At 34.1% G+C, this 19,512-nt stretch overlaps 1 protein-coding gene across 1 annotated transcript in view; it reads right to left on the reverse strand.

Annotated features, from left to right (window-relative positions):
• The window catches only part of SPATA1 (spermatogenesis associated 1), a 49,595-nt gene that overhangs the window by 15,510 nt on the left and 14,573 nt on the right, over positions 1–19,512 (reverse strand). Inside the window, 6 exon segments of the mRNA XM_032424889.1 lie at positions 1,526–1,586; positions 2,538–2,661; positions 11,816–12,044; positions 12,141–12,194; positions 15,252–15,369; positions 16,803–16,909. Of these exon segments, the coding sequence (XP_032280780.1) occupies positions 1,526–1,586; positions 2,538–2,661; positions 11,816–12,044; positions 12,141–12,194; positions 15,252–15,369; positions 16,803–16,909 (693 nt within the window).

The raw sequence follows: 19,512 nt of genomic DNA on the forward strand, positions 1-19,512 counted from the left end.
TGTCTCACAAAGCAAAACCCAACTCTATCTAAGCTGCATATAAGACATACCTAGGGGTGCCTGGGTGGCTTAGTCAGTTAAGCGTCTGCCTCCGTTCAGGTCATGATCTCAGGGTCCTGGAATCAAGCCCTGTATCGGGCTCCCTGCTCACCAGGGAGTCTGCTTGTCCCTCTCCCTTTGCTCCTCACCCCAGCTCATGCTCGCTCTCTCTTGCTCTGCTCTCTCTCTCAAATAAATAAATAAATAAATAAAAATCTTAAAAAAAGACATACCTAAAACAAAGCAATTCAGAAAGGCTGGATAAAAAGTGGGGAAGGAAGATGAGGGTATGCCAAATAAATGTATACAAAAAGAAAGCAGGTTAGTATCTTGATATGCAATAAAGAAGAATTTGGGCCAAAAAAAAGCATTAAAAGGGTCAAAAAAGTGCAAAAGTGATTCTAGTATTCACATAAGAACTTCGTGCCAAATAACATACAGAAATCTAAATAAATCAGAAACCACAGGAGATGTAAGGATAAACAGTAACACACTAATAATAGGAGATTCTAATATACCATTCTCAGTCTAAGACATAGCAAGAGAAAATAATATGGATATGGAAAAAATAAGGATATGGAATACTTAAGGCATTCAGCAAGGTAGACTATAGACAAGGCACAGAGTAGAAGATACTTGCAACATACATAAGCATCAAAGAAATATCTTTAGAGTACTTAAAAAAATTATACTAATCAGAAACATATAGCAAACAACTCAAAAGAAACACTTGAAAAGGTACTTTCAAAAGGTTACCAAAATGGAGTCCGTAAAAATATTAAAACATGACCAACTTTATGGATAATCTGAGAAATTAAAATTCAAACCATGGATAGCATTAAGCATCCACTAGACTGACAACAATTTTAAAGCATGAAGATAGCATGTTTTATTAATATCCAGCAACAACAGAACAATTATTTGCTGAAGATGATGTTCCTTTTGCTCCAAAACCCAAGGGCTCTGAGCTGTGATCCCCCTCCTAGGGCTTGTCTCAGACTCCATTCAGCAGTCCAATCTACTACACATCAGGCAGCACTGTATGCGCTGGCCGTTAAAACACAAGTGGCAACACTGCTTGCAATCTCTCTCAGATCACCCTTTGAACCTTCTCTTGCTTTGGGCCCAAAGTTGGCGTCTTTTAGATTACTTGATTAAAAACAAAAAACAAAACAAAAAATCTGAAGCAGCACATCCAAATGTGGCAAATCTTTCTCCAAATTCAAGAGGTCCATCAAATGACTCATTCTCAGTGATAACTAGGGCAAGATATACTAACCTAGCTTTCACTTAAAGGGCGTACCTCAACACGTCCCACCCATACCATGGAACACCCAAAAATTTCACTGAAATGGTAAGCTCCTGAATTTTCTTGAGGCTTATCTCCCATCCTATAACCTTGAATATTTTAAGCTGCAGTTTTGTTTCAATTTAAGTATAAATGTTGTTGCAATACTGCATTTAAACAAAAACTTTAAAATCATACCTGATTGTCCTCTGTTCTAATGATATTAACTCCATCATCTTCATTTTTCCAAAGAAATTGACTTAAAGGGAATGACAGATTTGAAAATCATATTAAAAAAAGATTCCATGAATATTATTCATTTTATATATCTTATTTGATATTCTATAAACACAAATGTAACATTAAAACCTTTTAAAAAGCCTGAGACCATAGCATATTATCTTTCAAACTCATTAATGATCAACATAAACTACAATTAGTTTGAATAAGAAAATCATATTCAATTATATTACAGCTAAATTCAAATCACATTGCAATGTCTATAGCAAAGTAAAATAAAAATTTTGGAAACATATTTGGTTTGTAGTTCTTTTGAGAATGATTGTTTATAAAATCCCTTATCTTAACTTCAAAAGATTATATGCAAAACTGTTGTCTAAATACTATAATTCTGAATGAAATGATTCCATATGAAGCTCAAGCACACTGGTTAGTTTACCCATAACCAAGAATCTAAGTGAGGCAGAAAAATTCTAATAAAGGCAAATAAAGACAAATTTTTCTGTCATTACTCTGCCCTTGATGATAAAATAATTACAATGGAAATAAATTTAAGGGATAAATTATTCATTATATTAGAGAGGAATGTTCGTATATAACAGTAGAGATTAGAATCAAGGTCATTTTAACTAAAAATATCACTAATTTCACTCATATGTTTGTTCTAATTAGAAGCCCTTATAGGGCGCCTGGGTGGCTCAGTCGGTTAAGCGACTGCCTTCGGCTCAGGTCATGATCCCAGGGTCCTGGGATCGAGTCCCACATCGGGCTCCCTGCTCTGCGGGGAGCCTGCTTCTCCCTCTCCCACTCCCCCTGCTTGTGTTCCCTCTCTCGCTGTGTCTCTGTCAAATAAATAAATAAAATCTTTTAAAAAAAAAAAAAAAAAAAAGAAGTCCTTATAAAAGTACCCTGGATATCTCACTCTTTCTTATAGACTATGATATGTGGAATCAACATCTAAACTAATTACCTTTTTTTGTTGCTAAAATAATCACTATTTGATTCTCCCAATGATCCTGGAACTTCAGAATTTCCAATTTGATTTTTTCCAGTCTGGTTTTCTTTTGGAGTGGCTTTCCCCCCAGCTGATGTTGCTGTTCATCCATGGCAAATAAAGTTCATAATATTAAGAAAATAGTAAAATAAAATTTCATACAAATATATATATATATGTACATACTATAATCTTGTCCCATGTTTCAGAATCTCCATGGACTCTACAATTCATGATATAAGGCAACAATTTCCAAAGTGAATTTCATGAAACAGTTTATGTGAAGAATTCTTTGGTCAATTCAGTTTGAGAAAAAACGAATACCAGGAATATACACCGCCCCCCCCCACACACCCCCTGCAGGATTTCTCTGTTTTTATGTACAATGTGAATCTGCAAGATGGGGGTAAGTTAGGTTTTATTCAAACTTAATTGTCTTCAGAAAGTTTTGCCAAAAGCATCTTTTCAAACTGTATTGAGGAAATTTCCTTGGAAAATGCTGGTATAAATACAGAGCATATAATGTCATTTGTTATTTCACATACATTTCTATTTATAAAACCTCCCTTCATTTTAACAAAATTTCCCCATATAGGAAAACTATGCAATGTCTTTAAAATGTTAACATTGATGTTCTATATGATCTATATGAACAAAAGATCCATGAACCTGGCAGTGTTAATGCAGATATTTTTCCTGTGGATAAATCAAATTTTTTAATTTAGAAAAAATTAATGAGTCATGTTAATAATTGAAAAATCATTTATAAGCGTTGCCACAAAATTTTGCAACTTGAAGCTCATACTGATTTTAGTCTAGTAGCTACATTTCCCAGCTGGTACATTTGAAATAGTTTTTTTAGAACAACAAACAGGGATTTTCTAAACGATATATATGACGCAAAATGAACAAAACCCAGATATATCAGCTATTTAAAAGCTAATACTAAAATACCATCCCCCCACCCACCCAAAGAAACAACAATGCAAAATTCAGATTTTGAGTAATTGTGATAGGGATATGGCACATGTATCTCGTTCCTAGTAACAGCTTAGAGCATGATGACTGCACCATTCAATACCTCTGCAATTTAATGACATAAAGAAAGGTCTATTCACTTTTTAAAAAATCGTAATAGTGTTTTGAGAGCTATAGTAATATATGCACAAAATGTTATAGATTCAGAGAAGAGGAAGTGATAACTGTGAAACTATGTTTTGAACTGTGAGATGTTTGCCTGACAAAGAGAGTAAGAAGAATTTAAGCAAAGAAAATGGCATTTGCAAGATACGGAGTACTAAAATATGCCTCATTTTTGACAATAGTGAAAAGTTCAGTATGACTCTAGCACAGTGTTATAAATAAAGCATGGGCTTTAGTCAAACACGGCACTGCCACAGCAGGTGTTACTTCTCTAACCCAAGTTTTCTTATCTCTAAAATGGCAGAGTACATGTCAAGCACGCAGCACAGCACCCAATCCTCAGGAGTCTCTTGACTTCAAGTTCTGATTTCAGTTCCACTGCATTTCATAGTTCAGGTCTTTATTACCTCAGTCTATTCTCCATAATGTAACGTAAGTTGTTTTTCCAGAACTGAAATCCAATCATGTTACTCCCATTAAAACAAAGCAGGAAAGAATATCTAATGGAAAAAGTCTCTTCAACAAATGGTGTTGGGAAAATTGGACAGCCACATGCAGAAGAATGAAACTGGACCACTTTCTTACACCATACACAAAAATACATTCAAAATGTATGAAAGACCTAAATGTGAGACAGGAAATCATCAAAATCTTAGAGGAGAACACAGGCAACAACCTCTATGACACCAGCCATAGTGACTTCTTACTAGATATGTCTCTGGAGGCTAGGGAAACAAACAAAAAGAACAATCGGGATTTCATCAAGATGAAAGCCTTCCACACAGTGAAGGAAACAATCAAAACTAAAAGGCAACCTTTGGAATAGAAGAAGATATTTGAAAATGACATACCTGATAAAGGGTTAGTGTTCAAAATCTATAAAGAACTTATTAAACTCAACACCTAAAAAATAAATAATCCAGTTGAGAAATGGGCAGAAGACATGAATAGACACTTTTCCAAAAAAGACATACAGATGGCCAAGAGACACATGAAAATATGCTCAACATCACTGACCATCGGGAAATACAAATCAAAACTACAATGAGATATCACCTCACTCCTGTCAGAATGGCTAAAATCAACAACACAGGAAACAGATGTTAGCAAGAATGTGGAGAAAGGGGAACCCTCTTACACTTTTGGTGGGAATGCAAGCTGGTGCAGCCACTCTGGAAGACAGTATAGAGGTTCCTCAAAACATTAAAAATAGAACTACCCTACGATCCAGCAATTGTACCACTAGGAATTTACCCAAAGGATACAAAAATACTCATTCGAAGGGACACACGCACCACGATGTTTATATGCTTATAGCAGCATTATCAACAAGAGCCCAACTGTGGAAAGAGCCCAAATGTCCATCGACTTATGAATGGATAAAGAAGTTGTGGTGTGTGTGTGTGTGTGTGTGTGTGTGTGTGTGTGTGTGTGTGATGGAATATTACTCAGCCATCAAAAAGAATGAAATCTTGCCATTTGCAACAACGTGGATGGAGCTGGAGTGTATTATGCTAGGTGAAATAAGTCAGAGAAAGAAAAATAACATATGATTTCACTCATATGTGGAATTTAAGAAATGAAACATATAATAATGGTGGGGGGAAGGCAAACAAATCATAAAACAGACTCTTAACAACAGAGAACAATCTGAGGGTTGCTGGAGGGAAGGTGGATGGAGGGATGGGTTAAATGGTGATGGGTATTAAGGCAGGCCCTTGTGATGAGCACTGGGTGTTATACATAAGTGATGAATCACTAAATTCTACTCCTGAGATTAATATTACACTGTATGTTAACTAACTGGAATTTTTTTTATTTTTTAAATTTTATTGTTATGTTAATCACCATATATTACATCATTAGTTTTTGATGTAGTGTTCCATGATTCATTGTTTGCGTATAACACCCAGTGCTCCATGCAGAACGTGCCCTCTTTAATACCCATCACCAGGCTAACCCATCCCCCCACCCCCCTCCCCTCTAGAACCCTCAGTTTGTTTCTCAGAGTCTATAGTCTCTCATGGTTCGTCTCCCCCTCCGATTCCCCCCCTTCATTTTTCTCTTCCTACTATCATCTTCTTTTTTTTTTAAAACATATAATGTATTATTTGTTTCAGAGGTACAGGTCTGTGATTCAACAGTCTTACACAATTCACAGCGCTCACCCTAGCACATACCCTCCCCAATGTCTATCACCCAGCCACCCCATCCCTCCCACCCCCCAACTAACTGGAATTTAAATAAAAACTTGAAATAAACACAAGCTCAGATGGCTTCTCATTGCCTAAAAATTCCTTAGTTTTGGAACCAAGGCTCTTGCAGTTCAAGTCCCTACCTACCTCTCCAGTTGTACTTCATGGTACTTCTTCCTCCCCTTCTACCCCCAAACTATAGTAGTAGTAGTAGTAGTAGAAGTAGTAGTAGTAGTAGTAGTAGTAGTAATGACAATAGCTAAAAGTTACCGAAGCAACTACCACATTAAGCAAATCCTGAAAGCTCCATTCATATCATGATCTCTGTAAAGGAAGCCTCCTGGCATTAGGCAGTGAACAATCTGCATGGCCAAACATTTGCAACCCTGGGTTTGCAACCCTGGGTTTGAAGTCAGAATACAAAGTGTTCTCTATATCATCTTAAAGAACTTGGACTTTAAGTAGTAATTAATGAGTCTTTCAAAGGTTTTCAAGCAGGGAGATAAATAATCCAGCCTGTAACAAGAAGAATGATGCTGACTACGTTCTGGAGAACAGACTGGAAAGCAGATTATAAGCAAGGAGGCTACAAAATGGTTTTCAAGGTTCCTTTACTCTAACAATCTATTATTCTACAGTGAGGAATATTTCAAAGCTTAAAGTCTGAACAACTAGAAGAATGATGAAACCAAAGAAGTCAAAAAAGTATACTTGTTTGGGGGCAACAGTAGAGTCAAGTATTAAACACATTAAACACAAAAATGTAGAGGTGTGCAGCACAGACCCATGGGAAAGAACAGAAGATATCTAATGGAAGGGAATACCCATTTCAATATGAAAATGAGTAAAGCATTACTCTTGTCTCCTTCATTAAAGGACTTGTAAAACACACTATGCACATTCTTAACAGCTATATTTAATAATATCATAATGTTAGACCTCAGATATTTTGCATTCTCATGCACCACAAAAGAGTAATTTGGCATTTTTAAGAAACTGCACAACAACCAACATATGGAAAAAAATTAAGGAACTTTATCTCACATCACATGTAAAAATTAGTTCCTGGTAGATTAATAAACTAAATTGGAAAAGGAAACCACAAAATGTTACATCTCAGGGCAGAAAAGGGATTTTTTAAAAAGACATAACTACCCATAAATAAAAATGCCAATAAACTTGATGATATTAAAATTTAAGAACTGCAGTTCCATTTCTGCTTAGGATTATAGAAAGATGAAACAGTGCTCCCACTTGAACAAGGAGAAAAAGGTAAATAACCTATAAAATAATAACTTTTCTTGAACTCATTAGAGAATTATAGTTGCAAGGAGTTGAATTCCAATTCCCTCCTAGGAGAAAATTGTTTCATCTTTGGCAGACCACAGGAGGAAGGAGTAACTACTATTAAAAGAAATAAGAAGAAAACAGCTAAAATTTAAAGGAATTCTAAAGGCCAATGTAGGCTACCAGGATAGTTTAGAATCTCTGGAATCCTCAAACACAAAGGAAAATCAATACTTAATAGCAAGCTACTTTCCATGTGCCTGTATCATACTTACAGGAAAGACTGGGGGTAGAGCCGGAGACCTGAAAGAGCCATCATTGGCACATAGGAGAGAAACCCCTTCACACAAAGCAAGACTTAAGCCACTGCGGGGAGGAATAGGAAACTCTCCCATCTCAGAATCCACACAAAAACCTATTGGCTCTCATGGAGGAACTGAGGCAAAAGCCATCAGCTCTAAAGGGGAAAGCAGGTGACTCTCCTTCCAACAATATTAGCTTTGAAAAGTCTTATCACTGGGGAGGGGGTAGGAAACCCTCTCATCACCAGTCAGAGGCAAGGCCTAAAGGAAGGGTAGAAGCAAAAGCTGTAAGGATCATCTCGGGCCCAGGATCATGCACTGATACAAAGCATAGGTTTACTACCACTGGGTGGGGGGAAAAACTCTCCTAAATATAAAAAGTCATTCTTTCCCTTACTTTTAATTTCTTTAAAGATAACTAACAACGTAAAGTAAAAATGGTAAAATTTTATTGTGGAGTTATACACAGAAGTACAATGTATAACAACAATAGCACAAAGGAATTGAGGGAGGAAATAGAAGTAATACTGCTATATGGTTCTTATATATGAAGTTGTATATAATTTGAAAGTAGACTTCAAATTAAAAGTGTATTATGTATACCTTAGAGCAAGAGTCAGCAAACCTTTTCTTAAAGGGCCAGATACTAAATATTTCAGGCTCATGGACATTTGGTCTTTATCACAACTACTCAAGTCTGTCATTGTAGTATAAAAACAGTCATTGAAAATATGTAAACAAATGGGTATGGCTGTGTTCCAATAAAAGTTTATTTATGAAAACAAGCCATAGACGTGGATTAAAATAAAATAGGGGTGCCTGGCTGGCTCAGTCAGTGGAACATGCAACTCTTGATCTTGGGATTGTGAGTTCGAGCTCCACATTGGGGGTAGCGATTACTTAAAAATTAAAAAAAAAATTAAAAAAGTATAAATATAGGTATTTGCTGACCTCTTCCCTATAGCAACCACTAATAATTTTCTAAAATGAGAAATAGTGGGCCAATAATGGAGATAAAAGTGAATCATAAAAAACTTCTCAATCTAGAAAAAGGCAAGAAAATGGAAAAACTAGGAAGATAGAAGACATGAGACAAATAGAAAACAAATAGCAAGATGGTAGATTTAAAACCAACCACATCAATAATTATATTGAATGTAAGTGGTCTAAATACCCCTAGTAAAAGGCACAGATTGTCAAACTGGACTGAAAAGTAAGATCTAAATATTTGCTGTCTACAAGAAACCCACTTTGGATATTCAGTAATAGATAAAAGAATGGAGAAAGATACACCATGCAAACACTAATAAAGAGAAAGCTTGAGTGACTATATTAATATCAGACTAAATAAACTTTAAAATAAAGACTATTACCAGAAATAAAGAGAAACATTACATAATCACATTGGGGTCAATTCATCAAGAAGACACGATAATCCTAAATGTGCATGCATTTAATAACAGCTTCAAAATACATAAAGCAAAACTGATAAAGAGTTGAAGATGTCAACACAATCCTTGCAACACTTAGAGCATGTTGACAAAATTTAAGAATTCCTTTCATCAAAAGAATCATAAAGATAATAAAAAGAAAAGCCATGAACTAAAATCTAGAGTGAATTAACAGACACACACACACAGACACACACACACATATTGTGGAAAAAATATATATGTATATTAAATGAATCAATATTTAAAAGAAAGAAAAATGAGCAAAACATTTGAGTGAAGGCAAATCCAAATGGCCATTAAACATATGAAAACATGTTCAACCAAAGAAAACCATTAGAAAAGAAAAATAAAATATTTGGAATTAAAAATTCAGTGTAAGGGGCGCCTGGGTGGCTCAGTCGTTGGGCGTCTGCCTTCGGCTCAGGTCATGATCCCAGTGTGGGATCGAGCCCCGCATCGGGCTCCCTGCTCTGCGGGAAGCCTGCTTCTCCCTCTCCCACTCCCCCGCTTGTGTTCCCTCTCTTACTATGTCTCTCTCTGTCAAATAAATAAAATCTTTAAAAAAAAAAAAAAATTCAGTGTAAGGATTTAACAGCAGATGAGACACAACTAAAGAGAGAATCAGTAAAATAGATCTGGAAGAAAAATCTGCAGAAATTATCCAAATTGTACAGCAGAGAAACAGGAGACAGAAAATATCTGATAGAATGGCAAGTTATGGTTCAATAGAACTTTCAGATGTTGCTGCTGGGTACAACCACCTTGGAAAACATGTGGACATTATTTAGTAAAGCTGAATATGTACAAACAATGCCAGTGCTAGGTATACTCTCTTGATATCCTTATGCACATGTACATTTAAGAGTCATGTACAATAATGTACATAAAAGCATATTTGTAATTCCCGCAAACTGGCAACAAACCAAATGTCCATCATCAGAATAAGTCAATTATGGTACAGTCATATAATGGAATATTATACAACAATGAAAAAATGAAATGGTATTTTATGTGAAACGATTGAATCTTGCAATGTTGAACAAAAGAAGCAAGTCAAAAATAAAATACTTTCAATCTTATTCCATCTTAATGCAATTCAAAACATACAAAACTAAATTACTGTTAAGGAATACATATTTAGGTTGTAAAACTATAAAGAAAACAATTATCTCAAAAAAATCAAAGTAGGAGTTATCTCTAGGAAGAAAGAGGATGTGACCAGAGGAAGACACACAATGTTTAAAAGTTCTTATAAGAAAAAGAATAACAACAAAAAACACAGCCTTAGAAACAGCCATTAAACTTCTAATAAAAAAAAAAAATAACAGGACAAATGCACAAAGCACTTAGAAAAATGTTGCTTGCAGCAGTATTCATAATAGCAAAAACACTGATACAGTGTTGGGTACATAAGTTATACCACAAGGAATTCTATAATGATGTAGATCTATATTTATTGATAAGAAATATCTACAATATATTCTAAAATACAAGAAGAGGCTCTAAGAGGGTTTGTATCTTCATTTTTAAAAGTTAAAAATATTTATTACATACAAGAACTGAAAAAAATAACTAAAAGAACATAAACCAGAATACTAACAGAAGCCATCTCTGGATGGTAGAATTATTTTTAATCTTAATTTTCTTCTTCATAGTTATTGGTGTTTCTAGAACTTTTTTAAAATGAGCATATGCTGGCCAGCATACTTTTTTGGAGTAAAGCACCAAGAAATTAATACAATTTAAAAACTACACTTGTATAAAATTCAAGGGTTAAATACTCCCACCAAAGATTTTTTTGGGTTTTGTGCAAATATCTGGCCAGTAGCCCAGGATATGAAATATGACACTACTCACAGCTTTATGTAGGCAACTGCCCACTTCATCAGCCACTTGACCTTGTACTTTTCAGGAATGCTGGGATTCTACTCTGAATTTTTTTCCCCAGGTATTTTTCCCCTTTAACCTTTAAGTAATACCATGACTGGAAAACAATATTTAACACTGTAGCAGAGATAAGCCTAAATCAAGGAGGTAAAGATTCTCACTGAGCATCTCACTGGCATCAAAAAAAATAGGTGGATCTCATCCACATGTCTCATCAGAAATAATAAAACACATCAGAAGGGTAAATACTAAAGAAGGTGCTAAGTTTGAACTATCATTGGATATAGCACAAACTTAGAATGTAAGAATGGCTATAATTGATGATGGAGAAAAATGCAACTGGTTAAGAACATGTATATTTTGCAGCTGTAATGGATGTTGTCATTAATTGGAGGGGTTCATTTATAAATGTTTAGTATATTTGCTTTTCCATCACAAACAGTTTATTTCCTTATGCAATATTTTTTCGGTAAGTTCTTATAGTATAGTTCCAGCTTTATTTATATGTTTAATTTTGTTTATCTACTTTTTAAGAACTGAACTATCAGTACATTGATGAATGTAATCATATAAAAATTTATGATTCTTTGAAATACAAATGTCCCCCAGCATTAAAGTTGATTTGCTTTGGTTTGATACAGTTATTGTGGCTAAGATCCTTCTCACTTATAGTAATAACACCAAGGTTCTATGCAGTGATCACTTCCTTTCTCCTTTAGCCTTAACTTTATCTGAAACTATTATAAAAGAAGGTAGTAGAGTTTATTTAAGTGTGATAAGTATTTTGATTTGGCTTTTAACATAGTAAATTTTTTTTTCTCTCACTTGGTGAAACTATTTTTAAAAATCCCCAAATGGAATTGTAGCTTTCCTTTTATACTGCCACATTTGTGTAAGGCTAGATTTGTCCAGAATTTGCTCACAGACCTGACTACTAAAACGTACTATAATAACCTCTTTGTTTTTCCCATTCCAGTTGAAATCACCTTCTTCCTGATTTTTGTTAAGAAGCTCTTTCAAAGTGTTTACTAAAAAACTGGGATCTGTTCCAGGTTCTTCGTTCAACAAAGTTACACTAAGTGGTCTGTGGATTATTCCATCAGCCTCAGCAACACCATTATTAGTCTGCCGCCCATCTAAAGAAACAGTTGATGCTGAATAAATATTTCCTAAATGATCCATTATAGGAAGCAAATATAATTCTGGTTGAAGAGCCTAAAACATACAGGAAATTAAAGAAAAATTAGTTTGTAATTTAAAAAACAGTAAGTTAAAAAAATTAACATAAGTTTAAAATGTCACATTACATACATATGGAGGAGCAAATGATTTGAGTTTCAGTTCTGATTCTTGCTTTACCTTCACCTAGAAATAAATGACAAAAAAAAATAAAGCTTTTGTAAGTTTTCAATTATTTTTATTCCTTTTTTTTGCAGAAGGCACATACCTGTGACATAAAAATCAAATCTAAAAGCTGATAACTAAGGCTAGAGTCTAGAAAATGTAGAACATAATCCTATTTCTATTCACTATACAAAACATAAAAGAAATTCTATGTCATTTAGTAGTAAGAATTATGGCCATCACTTGCATGGACTCACTATATGCCAAGCACTATTTTAAGTGCTTTACATATACTAGCTCAGTTAATCTTCACAATTCCATGTGATAGGCACACATATTATATATAGTTCACAGACAATAAGATTGAGGAAAGAGAAGTTAAATAACTTGCCCGTGATTTTATAACTAGGAATTTTCCAAACTGGGATGCAAAACCAGATAATCTGGCTCCAGAGTCCAATGTTGTGTACTTTATTTCCTAAATATACAACCCACAGAGTTCATTTGTTATTCATCCATCCATCCATCCATTCATTCAACAAATACTAGGGCATACTATGGGTCAGGCAGACCCACACTATGGGTCAGAACTATGGGTTCTATATGGTGGGAGATACAATGGTAAACAGGGCAAAGTCCTTGCTCTCATGTAGCTTATATTCTACTTAAGAGAATGGATGTTAAATAAACGTGATTTAGGATAGTGATATGTGATTTATGAAAACAAAAAACTGATGTAATAGAGAGCAACTTAAGAGAAAGAATATCTAAAAACTAGGTGGTCAGAGAAGGCCCTTTTGAAAAGATAATACTTGAGCCTGAGACCTGAATTATGAAAAGAAAAAGCAAGTTATTTGAAAATCATGGGGAAGTAATTTCCAGGCAAGTGCAAAGATCATAAATCAGAAAGGAGTTTGTTGTATTTCAGGACCAAGGATTTTTGTGTTTGAAATGGAGAACCAAGAAGAAAAATAGCAGCAGATTTCATCTGCTATTCCTTAGGCCCTCTGTATCTCTGGCCTAACCACTGCAAAAGTCTCCTAAAGTCTCCTAGTTACAATCCCTGCCTCTAGTCTCTGAAGGCTCCAATCATGTCATCTTTTGCTCAAAAACTCCAATGCTTCAGAAACAAACAAAACTCATTAATCTGGCATTCAAGACCTTCAACAAATCACTTTACAACTTGTTCTCTACTATTACGTTTTACACCATGTTCCAATAAAAAAGGAAACATTTACTCTTTCTTAGTTGCCTGTTTTTCCACTTCTGTGCTCGTTCTATTTTCTCTGCTCAGAAACCTTTTCCTACCCAACATTTTTGCAAGATCAAATATTTATCTTTCTTTTTTTTTTTAAAGATTTCATTTATTTATTTGAGAAAGAGTGAGAGAGCAAGAGAGAGCACGCGAATGAGAGGCAGAGGGAGAAGCAGGCTCTCTGCTGAGCAGGGAGCCCTGAGCAGGGAGCCGGATGCGGGGCTCTATCCCGGGACTCCGGGATCATGGCCTGAGCCGAAGGCAGATGCTTAACTGACTGAGCCACCCAGGCGCCCCCAAATATTTATCTTTCAAGATCCAAACTGAAAGTTCTCTATCTCCCCTCTTCTCCTGCTGGAAGAAGTCCCTTTTTCTTCTGAATATACAAAATACGCTATTTTAATTATTTATGTATTCTCTCTTCACCACTACAGTGAATACTCTTTAAGGGCAGGATCCATATCCAGTTCTTTTTTCTCATTTTGCTTATAGAAAAACATCAATAAATATTAGGACTTCAGAAGTTGATTTAAATTATCTTTATTAAGTTCTCTTCCAACATAGGATTCTGTGATTGATATTTTGTATTTTAGATATTATGAAAAAGAACAAAAAGTTAGAATTGTTCTTTTTCTTCCTTGTTTGAGAAAAACTTAAAGATGAGTAAATTGATATTTTACCATCCTGAATAGAATTCAAATGACAAAAACTTCATATTTAGCTGCTGATCCTGAGAATTCCCATAGCAAATTCCTTTACTTTGGGAATGCTTTTTTTCCCCATTATCATTCATTATTTAATTTGTCCAATAAACATTTAAATGCCTCTAAGTGCTAAACACCTTGTTAGGCACTGTATAAATACAATTGTGAATAAAATAAAGTCCCAGCTCACAGGGAGTTATATGAAAATTTCTTTGATAATCAAATATAGTCTAATGGCAGAGTCAGATGTTACATAAACAATCACAAATACATACTAATGACATAATATGTTAATTAGAGTGAAATAGAAATATACTGTATTTTTGTTTAATATAGAAAATCTTCATTAAAGAAATAAACCTTATGTAGTTGAAAGAAACCAGAAACTTTGAGATCTGATAGCTTGCTGGATTAAGAATTTCAGCTAGGAAAATTCTACTTAGAAAATCCTGCCATTAAATCACAGAAACTATAAACAGGAGTGTTCAACAGATAATAGCTGAAACAAACAAACAAAAAATTGTTGGAGTCCTATCATTTCACATCAAATGAGGCTAGCTGTGGCCCGAACAATGAGGACCCATTTTTGTCCAGAACAGAAGTACTTATTTAAATGTTTTAGGGGGCGCCTGGGTGGCTCAGTCAGTTGAGCGGCTGACTCAGGATTCAGGGTTGTGAGATTGAGCCTATGTCAGGCTCGCATTGAATGTGAAGACTGCTTAAGATTCTCTCTCTCCCTTTGCCCCATGCCCCACACCCACCCCCCCAGCTCATGCATACACATGTGCGTCCTTTCTCTCTCAAAAAAAAGTTGTTAAACACTCATTTAAATTTAAAAATATATATTACCTACATAATCACATTTTAACTTTGTCTTCCTTTTCTTCCCAAGGAAGTGCACACCCCAAAATATCCCTATCATTTTAGTGCCCAATAATATGCCAATAAGACCCATTTCTTTCTTGATGATCTATGTATTTAGTGATATTTCCCTTTTGTTATGATTGATAATAGTTATCCCATTTATAGAAGCTGGGCTGACAAGAAGCTGAGTTGATAAGCATTTAAAAAACATAATTTATGTTTTTTAATCAAAAGGAAAAAAATAAGAAAACTTACCACAGCTAGATTATTTCCAATGCATTTCAGAAATAAAAATTTTTCTGCAACAGCATCTTCACCAAGGAACTCACCAAGTCGCTCTCTCAGCGCTTGTAAAGTAAGGTGAGGAGATACTCTGAAATATCATGATATTGCCTTATAATGTAAAATGAAATAGGTTTCAGCTATACTACAAATTCTATAACATTAGTCAGCTATCTTAAACATAAATACTAATTTAATGTATCATATATAGATCAATATATTGTGTTTCTACATTGTGTGGCACTTTGTAAAACTTCAGGAAATTTTTAAAAAATAAAATGATTATGCAAATAAATACTGTTTATAAAAGTCTTTTCTGTACTGAAAAGGAAAATGCTTGTCTACTTTTCTCATCATCAACACAGAAGGATACTCAACTGTATTATTAAAAAAAAAACTTTGCTATGGAATTTATATACTTTTATACATATATTAAAGAATGATTTAGCCACAGATATTTATTTTGGAAGTTTGACAGGATTAGTTAGTGCTTAAAAATTTCTTTGATAATCAAGTATTGTCAGACTCCACATCTTTGCTCATTAGGAATACTTCACTCTTCAACATCTAAAATTTAAAGCCATCATTTATGCTACTGTTTTGAGTTTTTGTTTTTCTAGGATCTTATGGGAAACATTATGTAATTAATTCATTCAACCAAAAAATATTTATTGAGCCCCCACTATGTGTCAGGCATTATTCTAAGGATGGGAATATGGCAATCAACAAAAGAGACAAAAATCTCTGCTCTTATAGACTTTATAAATCTAATGGTGGGAAAGAAAAATAGACAAACTGAGAAAACATATAATTCATAAGACACTGCTAAGTATTATAAAGGAAAATAAAGCAGGGAAGGGAGGGTAGCTACAATTTTAAATATAGTGATCAGAGATCTAAACAAAAAAGTAATATTGAAGTAAAGAGCTAAAGAAGAGACAGGAGATCTAATGGCAGAAAGAGCATTCTAGACTAAGAGAACAGCAAGTACAAGGGTCCTGAGGTAGGTCCATGTCTGATGTGTTCCAGAACAAAAACAAGGCTAGTATGCTTGAAGTGATGGGGAAGATAAGGAATAATGTCATGTGTGCTTCATATATGTATATATACTTACATATTACATACATGTAAGTGTATGTACACATATAATCTGTTTCTATTTTGAAACAGTTCAGTGAAAAAAGTCATTGTGGATATACTGATTTAATCACTATCCACAGCTCTTCAACAGGTTTCTAAATACAGATAATTTCTCTCTAAATTCTCTTTGTGTGTAATGATAGTAATACACCAGTTATACCCTTTTCTCTGGGTGTCAGTGACACCTGGCTAAGTGACATCTGTTTCTACAGTACTTATTAACTGTTACATAGCATTATTTATTGATAGTATTAAGTTAGAAACTGGATCCATCACATGGACCAGAGTTTTTCACTTACAACTTAAATTTCCAAAAAACATTTTTCTTTGCAGAAAAAAAAATTGCTTTTCAGGCACATTATAACATGACCACAAAATACTTGCCTTATAAATCCAGCTGAAATGAATTTGTTAACAACTTCTATTGAAATGGTATTTAGCTTATAGTTCCACGATCCTTCAGGGACATAGAAAACATGAAGTTCCACCAACTGAATAAATTGAGAAGAATGTCAGTTAAAATATTTTTAAAGTGAAAAAAATAACTGATGTCTAGAATTTTAAGCTTAATAAACATAATTGAAATAAACATGGAATACATGTATCCTTCTGAACAAACACAGAAAACAAAATGAAGAGCCAAAATTTTGGTTAGTTGGCTACTTGGCACTTGGAGCACATCTTCTCCTTAAAAACAATGTCATAGATGTGGTCCTAGGGTACCCTAACATCTCTGAATACAGTGTTCTTTCTGTGGCTTGAAGTAAGAGTATGAGACCACCAAGATCAGTTTTCTGGTTACCAACCTTTTCCTTTCCCCTGATCCCTACCTACTCAGTTCCATTGGGGTGATCTTGTGGAATCCTTATACTTTACATATTGTCTCCCTAACATAGTTGTGATAATTGCTAGTTCTTAGCAACTGCAAAGTGTGAATACTGTGGTTTGGGAAATATTTTTGTTTCCCAGAATTCTAGGAAGAACCTATTCCTGATGGTGATAGGGAAGGAAATGGTTGTTCTTACATAGGTCATGTCTGTCAGCTTAGCTTGCCTGTCCTTATAAATACCACTTTCTTTTCTATTAGTGTTTTGTTAAACCTCAATTAGAATCCTTCTCTTTAGAAGAATATTTAGATTATTACAATAGAAACAGAACAATTATAGCAAATATTCCTATCCTTTAGTCTAATGATGTTATTCATTGCATATTAAAATTTAAATGATTATGCTCTACAATATTAAATATCTGAGAAAAACTTTAAAAAGTTGAATATGACCTATCATTAAAAATAGAAATTTTTACAGGAGATAAAATTCATTTTTGAACTGAATGTTTTGCTCCAGTTGTTTTTATAGACCAAGTAAATTATTTCTATGTATTTGATACATGTATAGATCTGATGTGAAGTTTGCCATATGCTATACTTTGAACACCAGAGCATTTAAAAGATAATTCCCTAGCTATATTATACTATTCTTAGCTAACACTACACTATACTATTAATACTAGAATATTTAATAGTTACACAATTATATATTTGCAAAACCTTCAGAAGACTTAAATATGACCTTATCCTTTATATAGATGCATTAATAACTTATAGGAAAAAAATATTTATTGAACTAAACATTTTACTGTTCTTATAAACCAAGTAAATTCTGTCAATATTTTTTATAATAATTCATGAACTATAAAAGTGTTTGTACAAATTTCATAATTAAATGAGTAGGCAATACAGAGAAAATATAGTTAATAAAACATTTGTGTAAAATAATTTATAGTGAATTTGTATTTATTCATTCCCTCAGCAAATATTTACTGAATGTCTACCATGTGCCAGCACTGGTCTAGGCAACAGGAATATGCAGTCAATATGACAAAGATCCTTGCCTGCATATAGTTTTACATTCTAATGAGGTATCAGGATAAGAAGAAGGGTGAGGCAAGTGAGGCACTCACCTCAGCTACAAAATTTAAGGCTGTACCAAAACCTCAGTAATCAAGATAAATAACATTAAAAAAAAACACTACTCAATGCAAAAAATTTCATGATAAACAAAATATCAAAAATTTAAATAAAGACAGAATTTAGTACTACTATTAGAGCCTTGAGGAAAAAGGAAAAATACGAACTTCAATACATGTTTCTTAAAAAAAAAAAAAAAATACATTTCTTAATGGTCAACTTTTTCCAGAATAACCAAGTAGTTGAAAAAAATACTGAAAATATCAAAAGTATATATTAAAATTCACATTATTTTAAGGTCAAATATTCTATTTATATCAAAACATGAATTTATTATAATTTTACCTTCCTGGCTCTCATGGAAGCAAGCTCATCAGTAATATTTTCATCAAAACTATTAACCATTTAAAAATATACTAAAAGGTATATTTAGGGGCACATATTTTGCCTTTTGCCTTTTGCCTCAGGTTCCAAAATGGCTAGGCATAGCACTATCAGATTCTATTTCTATTTAAAATGTTGCTTTCATGGATCTTTTGCATCAGTTTTCCATTAAAAAAAAATCTTGTATTGATTATTTATCTTAATTATGGAGGTTTTTTGTGTGTGTGCCCCTTAAATATTGCACCCAAGGCAAGTGACTCATTTGCCTCAGACTAGTCCCAGGCCTGTGAGGGACACAGACAATAACCACTAAATATAAAACACTTCTAAGTTATATAGTACATGAGAAAGGGCTAAGTACTGGGGAAAAGGATAAGAGCAGGGTAAGGAAAATTGGAAAGATAAAAGGGGAAGCAGGTTTCAGTTTTAAATAGTCTGGGTAGGTCTTATAGAAAAGGTGAGATTGAAGTAAAGATTGCAGGGGAAAAAACAATTAGCCAAGTGATGATGCAGAGGGAAAGAGTTCCAAGAAGAGCTAAAGCAAAGGTCTTTTTTTTTTTTTTAAGATTTTATTTATTTGATAGAGAGTGGAGTCAGGGGCAGAGGGAGAAGCAGACTCCCCGCTGAGCAGGGAGCTAGATCCCAGGGTCCTGGACTGAAGGCAGACATTTAACCGCTTAACCAACTGAGCCATCCAGGCACCCCTAAAATAAAGTCTTAAGGTGAGAGTGTGCTAGTATG

The sequence above is a fragment of the Phoca vitulina genome, unplaced genomic scaffold (genome assembly GCF_004348235.1).
Source record: "Phoca vitulina isolate PV1807 unplaced genomic scaffold, GSC_HSeal_1.0 scaffold2, whole genome shotgun sequence".
In the NCBI taxonomy this organism is placed as follows: Eukaryota; Metazoa; Chordata; class Mammalia; order Carnivora; family Phocidae; genus Phoca; species Phoca vitulina.